This window comes from Meles meles, chromosome 14 (assembly GCF_922984935.1).
Source record: "Meles meles chromosome 14, mMelMel3.1 paternal haplotype, whole genome shotgun sequence".
NCBI lineage: Eukaryota > Metazoa > Chordata > Mammalia > Carnivora > Mustelidae > Meles > Meles meles.
The window spans coordinates 52284431-52297247 of record NC_060079.1 but is presented as its reverse complement, the minus strand read 5'-3'; the positions used below and the strand labels follow the sequence as shown (position 1 = coordinate 52297247).

At 39.1% G+C, this 12817-nt stretch overlaps 1 protein-coding gene across 7 annotated transcripts in view; it reads left to right on the top strand.

Annotated features, from left to right (window-relative positions):
• The window catches only part of KLF12 (Kruppel like factor 12), a 436995-nt gene that overhangs the window by 283101 nt on the left and 141077 nt on the right, over window positions 1-12817 (top strand). For 6 of the 7 annotated variants that reach the window (XM_045978049.1, XM_045978044.1, XM_045978045.1 and 3 more), the window contains one exon: window positions 11432-11978. In XM_045978049.1, coding sequence (XP_045834005.1) covers window positions 11432-11978 — 547 coding nt within the window. Of the gene's footprint in view, window positions 1-4373; window positions 4443-11431; window positions 11979-12817 lie in introns of all 7 variants that reach the window. The other variant, XM_045978050.1, reaches the window with a different exon arrangement.

Here is a 12817-nt window from a genome sequence, read left to right as displayed (position 1 = left end):
TGCCAAAATCCCAGATTACTGTCTTTGTCTAACTACAAGTCCCTGCGTTGTTATCCCGTTTCCCCAGGAAGAAACTTTTGTACCCAGCTCGAGTATATAAGCTCATAAATAGTTCAACTTTAGCAGTTATCACATCTTAATGTCTTAAATTAGTGATAAAACAAACCACACTTCATATGAACTAGTGTGTACATTTTAACATATTGAACTTTTCCCAACTCCCCAGTTGCTTATGATTTCATTCAGTATCTTCACATGCAGGTTCGACATCAATGCCGGTGTCCTCACTAGGACCAGTTTTAAGTCGTCATTAACTCGAACACCTCATTTCGATCGCTTGACACACAGCGCTGTTTACATCAGTGGTGATGCTGCGTCTGGGGTTTTTCTCCAAAGCCATCTGAGCTGCTGACTGGCCTGGACTTGAGACGGTTGGCATGTATGTAATCTTCCAAGCAGAACAACCGTCTTTCGAAAGCTTCTCTGTGGTACCAGCACTTGAAATCGTGAAGTCTTTCCACATCCACATTCCACAGGAATCATGACTAAGTGTGCCGAATTTCTTTCCCTCCCCCCAGCTTAAAGCATATTCTCTCTGGTGATTTCTGAAAGCCAACAAGCCAATACTGGTATTGATTGAAGATTTTGATTCCAAATATTACTCTGTTTTTCAAAATACAGTAATTAGGGGTAAGCTTGGAATAGATCCTGAATATAAGGTCACTCTCAGCTTGGGAGGTGTGTGTGTGTGTGTCTATGTGTGTACCTCTTTTTTTTTTTTTTTTTAGATTCACTAATGCTGTGATAATACTTTTGGTTTACTAATTTTTGTGAAGAATGATAAAATATAGACAAAACTGGGTCTCGTCAACAGCATTAATATTGAATTCAGTTTCCTACAGATAGTTTTTTTTTTTAGTGCAAATTTAGAATTGCAGAATAATTTGGCAGATTGTACCCAAACATGCCATATTCCGACCTCAGTCCCGCCCCGAGTATGGAAGTCTTGTGTTAGTGTAGCACACGGGGGACAGTGAAGGACTTAATTCACCTGTATTGGTACGTTAGTGCTGACACTGCATTGAGGCTGTTCACTCTATGCAGATCTGGGCGTTTTGACAAATGCAGAGCAGCACGTGTCCATCCACCACTGTTAGGGTTATGTTGTGCTGTGTTGTGTTATGTTGTGTTATGTTGTGTTATGTTATGTTGTGTTATGTTGTGTTATGCTATGTTACTGCAGTAACATACAGAGGAGTTTCACTGCCCTCAACACCCTCCCCTTACTCGTTCCTCCCCACCCCTCCCTTCCTCCAAGCCCCTGGCCACCACTGATCTTTTTACTGCCTCTATAGTTTTGTCTTTTCCAAAATGACATATAGTTGGAATCATACGATTTGTTTTTAAGACATCTTAGCATGCTTTGTAAGGTTCAGTGTGACAGCAGTTGCTAAAAAAAAGGAACAAAACTGACTTCTTAGACTTCATTTTGACCTTTGTTTTAGGGACACTGCTTCTTTTAGATCATTTGGCCAGGGAAATAGGATTTATGTGGCTTAGTATCCTCAGTGCTATATTCGCGTCTAGCAAATGTGATGAGTGTTCACTGATTATGTTATGTGGTAAAACAAAATGTTATTTATTGCTAAATATCTGTATGTTTACATGTAACACGTAACACATTATGTTCATGTCCAGACATTTCTGTCAGTCTTTTCGTTGCTTCATTTCATTGTCTGCTATTTAAAAAAAAATGTGTTAACCGGATCTCCTCTATCCTTCCGCACCCTATGGGAAAGGAAGCCTCCCCACCTCCTCCCACCCCAACTTCACAACACACATGTGCCAAGCTGGAGTTTCAGTTTGGCGGTCCACGGTTCACATAGCTTCTGATTGCTTTGGGTAAATATTGTGAAAGTCCTGGGAAATAAATAGGTCATAGAAAAGCATGCCAACTAAGAAATAAGGAAAATTTGAGATGAATTTAAATGTGTATTGAATCCTTTTTTAAAGACTTCCGTTTTCTGGGTGATGGGTATGGAGGAGGGCACTTGTTAACAATGAACACTGGGTGTTAAACGTAAGTGACGAATCACCAAATTCTACTGAAACTGGTATTAGAGCATAAGTAAAATTTTGAAAAAAATTTTAAGAAGAATTAAAAAGGCTATCCTTTTCAATTTAAATGGGAAAGCCCAAAAACATAAATATAATAGCACACAGTCCGTTATGTTATGCGTATGTTCTGAATTTTCTGAAAGAACCAATCACATCTTAAACTAACACTTGAGATACTGAGGTAACGAAGTTGATATTCCTTCACTTACCCTCCCCCCCGCTTGCAGTGGATAGCTCATTTGATACTTTCTGAGCCCAGGTGCATATCGTCATGGTAGAATATTTCCAGTTATTTCCGTTTCTTCTCTCATCTCTAGTTTTAGAAGGATGAGAGTTTATCTCTCCTTTTCTTTAATATACTTTGCTTTCATTTTTTTGGAGGGTGGTGAGTTTTATAAATACACAATTTGGGGCACCTGGGTTGCTCAATGCGTTAAGCCTCAGACTCTTGATTTCAGCTCAGGTCCTGCTCTCCCAGTCCTGGGATCGAGCCCCACTTTAGGCTCTGCCCTCATGGGGAGTCAGCTTGAGTTTCTCCTCTCCTCTGCCCCTTCCCCTGCCCCGCCCCCAGACACATACATTTGTGTGTGTGACCACACGTACACGCTCTCTCTCTCTCTCCAAAATAAGTCTTAAAAAAAAAAAAAAAAAGACACAATTTTATAGTATTTGCATTTAAGAGTTTGCCCGGAACAGGTGGAGTGAAATAGGGAGATCACTGGGCCGAAAGCAAGACAAATGATGACCAAAAGGGCACGTGTAAGATGAATCTTGGAAAAAAAAAAGGCTTTCCTTTTTAGGGTGGCTGGGTTACTCAGTTGGTTAAGCATCTGCCTTTGGTTCAGGTCATGATCCCAGAGTCCTGGGATGGAGCCTCCCTCTCTGCTCAGTGGGGAGCTTGCTTCTCCCTCGCCCTCTGCCTGCTGCTCCCTCTGCTTGTGTGTGTGTGTGCGCGCACGCTCTCTCATTCTCTCTCTCTCTGTTTCTGTCAATAAATTAAAAAAAAAAAACTTGAAAAAAAGAAGAGAAAAATAGACTTTCCTTTTTAGTAAAATAAAATAGAGAAGAAAGTACAGTGTATATCCTGTTCACAAGTGGTTGTTTTGTGACATATACACTCAGAGCAAAAATGGCCAGAGGTGTTTCTTGCTTGCCTTCAGCATGGTGCTCATAACTCTAAAATGTCATTTATTTAGGAGGGAAACCAAGGCACAAAAACTTAGACATGTGTGTACTGTGTGCTTTGTGTAAAAAAAGAATTTAGCTCATTAATTGAATGTATTTGCATCTGAAATAATGCTGTATAACTTAAAACTTCCATGATCGAGGATATGGAATCATAGATAGAGCTTATTTCTTTTTCTACATGAAGTGCACTGTACACTTCCTTAATCACTTCCTGTAAAAAAAAAATGTTGAATTAATCACCAAGTCAGAGAATGAAACTGACATAAACTAGTTTTCCTTTGAGACACAAGAAAAATAATGCTGTGCTGTTTCATCCCATAGTAAGACTGGTCAGCATCCCAAAATAATTTATATAACTATATATTGTCATAAAGCTGAACTGTGGATTGGTGTAGGTCATTTATATTGTGGAATTAACAAATGACATCAGTTAATTAAAATGTAGTCCGCTTTACAGATCTTCCTATGGGTCAATCTAGTTAAGCAAAAAAATAGAAAAAAAAAAGTGTCACATGATTGTCTTCTATATTTTAAGAGATGTGTTTGTTTAAAATCACGTGGACCCTACAAGTCTTGTACTATTTTGACTTATTTAGCTGTGTATATCTGTTTGGTTGATTCGTGAACACTGTACCTGTGCAATATAGTGGTTGTATTTCTGCAATCCCGCATCAGAATATCTTACGTGTGGTGCATTGAGTCAAGTCACTTCTGAGAGTCAGAGTCATAGTTTAGATTGTGTTCGGATTTTTAGTTCTGGTTTTTTGGTTTTTGTTTTTTTTTTTTTTTTTTCCTCTAAGATTTATTTATTTATTTTAGAGATAGAGCTAAGGGAGCAGGAGAGAGAAAGAGAAGCAGGCTCCCCACTGAGCGCCCCGAGGCTGGAATCAAGAGTTGGCGGCTCACCTGACTGAGCCATGCAGGCCCCCCTGGAATATTTAGTTCTGAGAGGGGGAGCTCGATTGCTCCTGTCCCACCCTAACTGGTATTACTTAAAAACACTTAATACCCTTAATACAATCTATAAAACAGTTATATGAGTTTGGAATTATATTGCTCTTTTGTAGGTAGATAAACTCACACCTAGAGAATTTTAATGATGATATACCAAGATGGCCCAGCTAGTAAGTGACAGGGTAAGTCATGAATTCTTTTGTGTCTAAATCGAATTTTCTTTCTTCTAATAACCACACCTCACGCTTATAAAGCAAAGGTGATCCTAGCAGATAAACCATGAGCCGTGCAATGTTAGGTGACTTTTATCATCTTGTCTAAAAACTACCATGAGATTATTTCTCAACAAGTTTATGAAGATAAGATGAAATATAATTTGTTTAAATGCTGGCGGGCTAGGTGAGTAGATGAGTGGCTAGATAAATGGGTAGTTGGGACACCCTGTTTGTGTGTGTGTGTATGTGTGTGTGCGCGCACGCATGTGTGTGTGTAAATGCTCTGCTTCTCTAAAAATCCCTTGGGCCATTAAAGATGAAACAGACGGCATGTAAATCTTGGATAACACTTAACAGAATACTGTCTAAGCAGCCCTCAACCATGACTACACGTAAGAGTCTTTGGCGGGTTTTCCAAAGATGAGATTGTGTCCAGACATTTTTCCTCTCTTGTTAAGATTACCAAGCGTTTAAAAGACATGACCAATATTAAAAGCACTTTTTAGTCATTGCCAGAACATAATAAGATTCAGCTGCTGATAACAGCCAACGGTAGGAGACACATCCAATACTATGGGTACTGGCGTTAGGAGATTTTAGATTCGTTTTTATATTCACTCAACAAAATGCCTAAAGCTTAAGTTACCTTTTCAAATATTTGTTCAGGAAAAAGTTTACCTTGTTAGGAAAGCTCACGTGTAATCCCCAGATCACTGAAAGGAATATGTTCACTAGAATATTATGTATAATATTTTATTGAGTGGATGTTATGATTAAAATTGGCTTTCGGAGTTTTGAAGAAAAGACTATGTGACCATATAATCCTGTTTGTATTTATTTTTATAGATTTTCACATACATATTTTATTAAGTATATTGTTACATTTATCTTGTTGCAGTTGGTGTATATTTAGGCAGTAATTTGTTAAGACATTTTATTAAAAAATTTCTCTTGTTACCCTTTCAAGGAATAATATGTAATCCTTTGGAAAGATCATATGTATGTAATGATTTACATTATGAAGTGTTTCTACGGTGATGGATTACACCTCAGCCCTTGGTTTGTAAACCTATGTGGGAATCTGGGTAGGTAGGAGAGATAAATTTGGTGGAAGTAGTCACTATTTCTAAAATTAGAATTCTAGATATATCTAATACAGAAAAAAAGAAAAATCAAGACTGTGTTTGATGCTATCATGTTCTTCATGAAGTATTTTGTTATTTTCATGACAGATCAGTTGAGATACTTCATGAAATTAATTATTCGCATGTGTTTAGGGGAGTTGTTTCTTTTTAATGATGTCAAATATATTAAGTGTTTGATCATCGTTTCCACACCAGGACATCAGCAGCAACGTTCGGCTAAAGTCACCACTCCCAGACAAAAATCTTGGTGGGCTTTGATTTAAACAAACAACAACAGGGGCACTAAGTTGATCCTGAGGTTGAGTAGTCCATCCGTGTTTTAGCAAGAATTGAGTGGTTAGTAATCAAGGGTATAATTTTAGCATGGAATCCTTTCTTTGTTTTTTTAACAGAAGTTTCTCTATGGTGCTTAAAACTTCTGACTTCTCTTTATTTCTGATCTTTTCAGCGTTCCTACCCCTTATATGTGTTTCCCGGTAACATGCCATATCTTCTCTCACTTTCTCAAGTGCCCTTACAGCATTCCTCATTGTATCAGCTTTGCTTTATCGCGCTTCACAGATAGCCTGCTTTGTTTTCTTTTTCTTTCTTTCCTTCTTTTTTTAAAGATTTTATTTTATTTTATTTGACAGAGAGAGAGATCACAAGCAGGCAGAGAGGCAGGCGGAGATAGAGGGTTAAGCAGGCTCCCTGCCGAGCAGACACCCCAATGCTGGGCTCCATCCCAGGACCCTGAGATCATGACCTGAGCTGAAAGCAGAGGCTTTAACCCACTGAGCCACCCAGGCGCCCCTGTTTTCTTTTTCTTAAACCGATGAGGGTTTGTGGCAAACCTGCATCTAAGCAAGCCTGTTGGTGCCATTTCTCCAAGAGCATTTGCTCACTTTGTGTCTCTGTGTCCCATTCTGGTCATTTTCACAATATCAAAAACTTTTCATTATTATTCAGTTTGTTATGGTGATCTGAGACCGGTGATCTCTGGTGTTACTGTCGTAATTGTCTTGGGGCACCGTGAACTGCACCCGTATGGGACAACACCGTTGATAAATGTTATGTGTTCTGACCATCGCCCTCAATCAGCTGTTCCCCATCTCTCTCCCTCTGCTTGGCTTCTCTGTTCCCCGAGACACAACAGTGTTGGAATTGGGCTACTTAATAACCCTATTGTCTCCTCTGCATCTTCAAGTGGAAGGAACAGGCATACATCTCTCACTGTCAATCCAGAGCTAGAAACGTGTAAGTATAGTGCAGGAGGCTTGTCAAAAGCTGAGACAGGTTGAAAGCTAGACTTCTTGCACCAAACAATTAGCCAACTTGTGAATGCAAAGGAAAAGTTCTTGAAAGAAACTGCAAGTGTGAGCCAGTGAATGCACAGGTAGGAAATTGAAAACGGCTTTATTGCTGATAGGGAGAAAGTTTGAGCGCTCTGCATAGAAGATAAAAGCAGCCACAACATTCCCTTCAGCCAAAGCTCAATCCAGAGCAAGGCCCTAACTCTTGAATTCTGTGAAAACTGAAGGAGGTAAGGAAGCTACAGATGAAAATTGGAAGCTACGTTGGTTCATGAGGTGTAAGGAGAGAAAGAAGCCGTCCCCAGAACATAAAAGTGAGAGGAGGAGCAGTGATTGCCACGGAGATGCTGCAGTGAGTTCTCCAGAACATCGGGCTCAGATGATTCATGAAGTTGGTTACATTGAACAACCGATTTTCAACCTAAACAACCTTCCGTTGAAGAAGATGCCGTCTGGGGCTTTCATAGCTGGAGAGGAGAAGTCAATGCCTGACTTCAGAGGACAGGCTGACTCTCTAGTAAGGAGCTAATACAGCTGACAACTCTTAAGTTGAAGCCTATGCTCAGTGACCAGTCTGAAAATCCTAAGGCCCTTGGGAATTCTACTAAATCTACTGTGTCTGTGCTCCGTAAATGGAACAACGAAGGCTGGATGACAGCCCCTCTGTGTACAACATGGTCTCCTGAAGCTTTTAAGCCCACTGTTGAGACCTACTGGTCAGAAGAAAGATTGCTTTCACAAGATGACTGCTCATCGACAGGGCATCTGGTCACCCAGGAGCTCTGAGGGAGATGTGTAGAGATGAATGCTGATTGTATCCCTGCTAACAGGACGTCTGTTCTGCAGCCCATGGATCAAGGAGTCATTTCAACTTTCACGTCTTATTATTTAAGAAATACATTTTGCAAGGTTGTACCTTCCGTGGACAGCGATTTCTCTGATGGATCCAGGCTAAATAAATCGAAAACCTTCTGGAAGGGTTTCACCATTCTAGTTGCCCACATATTTGTGATTCATGGGAAGAAGCCAAAATATCAACATTCACAGCAGTTTGGAGGAAGTTGATGACTTTGGACTCATGGATGACTTTGAGGGGCTCAAAGCGGAGGAAGTAACTGCAGATGAGGTGGAAAGAGCACGAGAACCAGAATTAGAAGGGAAGGTTAGCATTTCTTTTTGGCAATAAAGTATTTCTAAATTCAGATATGCACATTGTTTTGTTAGATGTAATGGTACTGTGCACTTGGGAGACTACAGCTGTAGTGTAAACATAACTTTTCGAAGCGCTGGAAAGCCAAAACATTCACTTGACAGGCTCTATGGCAACATTTGCTTTATTGCCATGGTCTGGAGCTGAACCCACAGAATGTCTGATGTACGCCTGTAGTCCTTTATTTAATTTCTAGCTGCTCCAAATACCTCTATTTGATGTTTTCCTTGGTCTCCCAGAGCTCTTGTCACTCTTGGCTGTGCTCTATGTCCCCATCACCTCACTGCCACTGCGTGTATATGGATTCTTACCTCAGAACCGATGCATTTCAATTTTCACCTTTCTGAAAGTCAGGAAATGAATTCCAAATGATGATTTCAGGATCTAGTCTTTCAGGTCTTTTCTCTTTCCTAAAAGAAGGAGCAGAAGGAGCAGAAGTGGGCCACAGATGTTTTGAAACCATTTTGAAGTGGTATTGCTAGCTTCCCACCTCTGGATGTGTGGCCCGAAGCTACGGGGGTAGGGGGGCGCTTTACCTGCTGCCTCCCAGTAGGAGGGATACATATGGGCTGTGAGGATGTAATATTATGTCAATACCGTAAACAGGTGAATGGTACAATAAAGACTTTGTTCTCTTTCTACTGATGAGGCATCATTTGGTGACATCGTGGCTGCATTTCACCTGCTACGTAGGAAGAAGGAACCGACACATGCCTCTGCGATGGTGGTCCTTGTAACTTCATGCATATTGTGGCCAGTGTTCCAGAGACGACGTGTGTATTCCATGTGTTGGGTTTATCCTTGCTAATTGTCATGACCGTTTTCTATATATTGGCTAAGCTCATGTAAAAGCTAAGTAGTTCTCACATGTTCGGAAATACCCAGAGACTCTTAATATTTGGTCCTTCATAGCTTTCCTAGGATATGCAACAGAATTATAAGAGGGACACTCTGCTTCTGTTGTTATAAAACAGTTTAAGGAATAAATTTGTTTCTGAGGGAGGGAATAAGCAGATACAAAAGGTGAACTCCTGTTCATAATCTAGAAAAGTTGAAGCCATTTGCAAAGCTCAGTGACACTTGATGTCTCAGAAGCCATCTCTACAAATAAACCCTATCTTTCTCAGCTCTTATATTGGCACAATCCGTTAGTCTTTTCTTTATATTATGATATGTTGCTACAGTGATGACTTACACTTCAGCCCTCGGTTTGTAAATCTGCATGTAAACCTTTTGTCTAACGAGACAGAAAAATCGCTGTTTCCAAAATTAGAATTCTGGATGTAGTTAATACAGTAGGAAGAGAGAAACTAATCAAGACTATATTTGAAGCCAAACAGTGTTTTGTAACATGTATTTAATGACATATTTTATAATTTTAATGACAAACCACTTGGGATATTTTATAAAAGCAGCCTCAACAAAGAATTTCTATGTGCGTATAACACACTAATAAGAAATATCTTAGATTGTTGTGAAAAGAAATTAAATGGTAATGCTGGGAATCAATTGAAATACTGTTCTAGTTAGAAGAGCAGATAATGCTAATAGCTTTTTTAGAAGTAACCTGGTTTATGGTATTTGTGGGGGTTTTTTGTTTTGTCTTGTTTCTTAATGTCTGAAAAGATTTAAAGAGTTATTTCTCAGTTTCAACACAAAGAATGAAATCTTGGCACTGAGAATTTCATGCAGTAGATTGGATGGTTTATTTTTATATTTTCTAATTCTCTTCTTTTTTGTGTGTAAGTAACCATCTTAGCTTAGGAAAAAAACAACAACAATAAAACATCAACCCGTTTCCCTTTTTAGTTGATCTGGTACCATTGTTGACTTATTATCTTGTTGAATAGAATTCCCTTGCACTACTGCCTATTGTATGTTTTGAATGGAGCTATAATTTATATTCTATAAAGAAAGGTTTTAAGAAACATGCTTTGTTCCTTTAAGTGTATGCTCAGATTTTAGGGGGAATAGCAAACTAAGATCTTTTATTAAACAAAGAATGAAATGAACCAATTTAATATAATTTTAGACATTGTTGTTCTGATGCCATAATGAAGTTGAAGAAAAAGTTTTTGGTCTTTGTATAATAGAACATCAGTGCCTATGTTAGCCTGGCCAAATTAGATATAACCAAAATAACCTGTCACAGTCTAATTTTCTATGGTAAGGCCAGCCTGGCACATGACAATAAAATTGTTAGGCCATTTTGTTAGGCCTGGGAGGTGGGCATTTAATGAATACTTGTTGAATTTATGAATGAATAAATATAAGGATAAATCATATTTTTATCTGATAATAAAAATGTTGAGTCCATTAGTCTGGGTAGAATCTTGGATTTATTATTATTATTATTTAAAATTTGCTCATTAAAACTAAAAAGAATAAAAATGAACTTGTACAAAATTATCTTTATGTTAAGGTAAATAAAATATTCATAAACAATTTAAAATTTTCGGAATAAGTTTTTTCTAAAATTATTTCCTAAAATGTTTATTGTAGTAGTTATGTACATTATTTTGAGAAGAAAAATGTTGCTATGACTAGGAGTGAAAACATAAACCAATTATTAGAAAACATTTATATTTAATAATTTAGCAATTGTGCTCCTTTTCAGTGCTTGTCGTGAGAATGATGTGGGAGCTCTTGCATCATATATGAAAGTTAAAATATAGTGATCTTCCCCAAAATTATTGCCAGGTACTTTTATGCCTCCAGATTATGAGAGTGTTGAGTAAGGGTTAGAATCACGAAATCGTAGAATTGCAGAGCTGGAAGGGGTGTTTAAGTTTATCTTGTCAGAATTCCCATCGCTTTACAACTGAGGAAAGTGAGACTCACAAATGCAGAATGGGTCAAGACAACAACATGAATGCTTTTAATTAGAATAATTGTTATTTTAAGTAAATAAGTGGTTGTATTTATATAGTTTTAAGTAGGTAATGCTTTGCATGCTTCCCTTGTCTTTTAGAGATCTTATGCTCAACTGCTGTTCATTTTGGGGTTCTTGTGGCCTCTTTTCTCCTCCATGGAGTACTTCTTTCACTGATTTTAACAACTGTGTCTGTCTCTCCCAATAGGATGAAAATGTCCTTATAGGAGAGGCCTTGTCTTATCCTGTTTTGTACTTTTGTACTCTCAACTCTAATCACGATGACTGTCACCGAGCAGATCTTCAAATATTTGGGGAATGAGTAGTGTCTCATAGCAATAAGGGAAAAATTAATAAGCACTCCAGTCATAAATCTTGCCATCTCTTCGGTATGTGATTAACAAGGATCCGTATGTGTCCCCTTTTTCTCCCCACAGTCTCCAAACGTCCACAACTACCCCGATATGGAAGCTGTTCCCCTGTTGCTAAATAATGTGAAAGGGGAGCCCGCGGAGGACTCGTTATCTGTAGATCACTTCCAAACACAAACTGAGCCAGTGGACTTGTCAATCAACAAAGCCAGGACATCCCCCACAGCCGTGTCATCCTCCCCGGTTTCCATGACAGCGTCTGCCTCCTCACCTTCTTCAACTTCAACCTCTTCATCGTCTTCTAGTCGTCCAGCCTCCTCCCCGACCGTTATCACATCAGTATCTTCAGCATCATCTTCGTCAACAGTATTAACTCCAGGGCCCCTCGTAGCCTCCGCGTCTGGGGTGGGAGGCCAGCAGTTTTTGCACATCATCCATCCCGTCCCGCCTTCAAGTCCCATGAATTTACAGTCTAACAAACTGAGTCACGTTCACCGCATCCCCGTGGTGGTACAGTCGGTGCCTGTTGTCTACACAGCTGTGCGGTCACCTGGAAATGTGAACAACACTATCGTAGTGCCGCTTTTGGAGGATGGGAGAAGCCATGGCAAAGGTAAGGGACCCAATCGAAGCCTTGATTTCTTTCAGCGTGAGGGGTAACTGTGCCTTTATTCAGTGAGCTGCCCCTAAATCGTGTGCAAGCATACCACATCCAAAGAGGTTCTGTGCACCACGCAGACGTGAGCTGATGAGCACGGTTTAGGGCGAACCAACCGCGTGTTGGCATTGGTATTTGCTTCCGTGTTCTTCAGTCTATATTTTTACGTATCGAGTCATTTAGTGTTGGAATTCAAATGTCTTCCTTTGCAAAATGATGTTTTCCTTCAAAGGCTCAAATGGAAAGGATAATCTGTATTTAGCATAACTGCTTGTAAGTTGAGTCGCCAGTAAAATAATTCTAAAGTTAGGTGTTTGACTACAAAAGTCTCATGTAGCTTGAGGTCTTATCTTAGTGGAAGTTACTGTCATTTTAAATACCGGTATGACTCGGTATGATGCAGTATTTCAAAATGCAATATTAAAATTCCCTTCCAGGATTTAGAAGGCAGGAAATGCTTTGCTACATAACTCTATTTAATAATACCTGGTTGCCTAATTTTGTATATGGCAGTTATGCAGTTGATCATGAAGTTGCTTTCCTACTTCTAAGCTCTTATTTTTTTTTCCCAGTTTTTACTAGAAGGAATTAAAGTAACATCACGCTGTCGATTTAGTCTTCCTTTATCATGAATCTACAATATAAGCCATCCTTCTGTGGAAATGGAAAATGCCCATAGTCATTGACTCGTTCCCTCTAAAGCTAAACACTTATGCATGTATATTGTCTTCAGGACCCAGAAATGATGAGGGTTTAAGATATGTTGTATTCCTTTTGCGTTGCTATCGTATTAC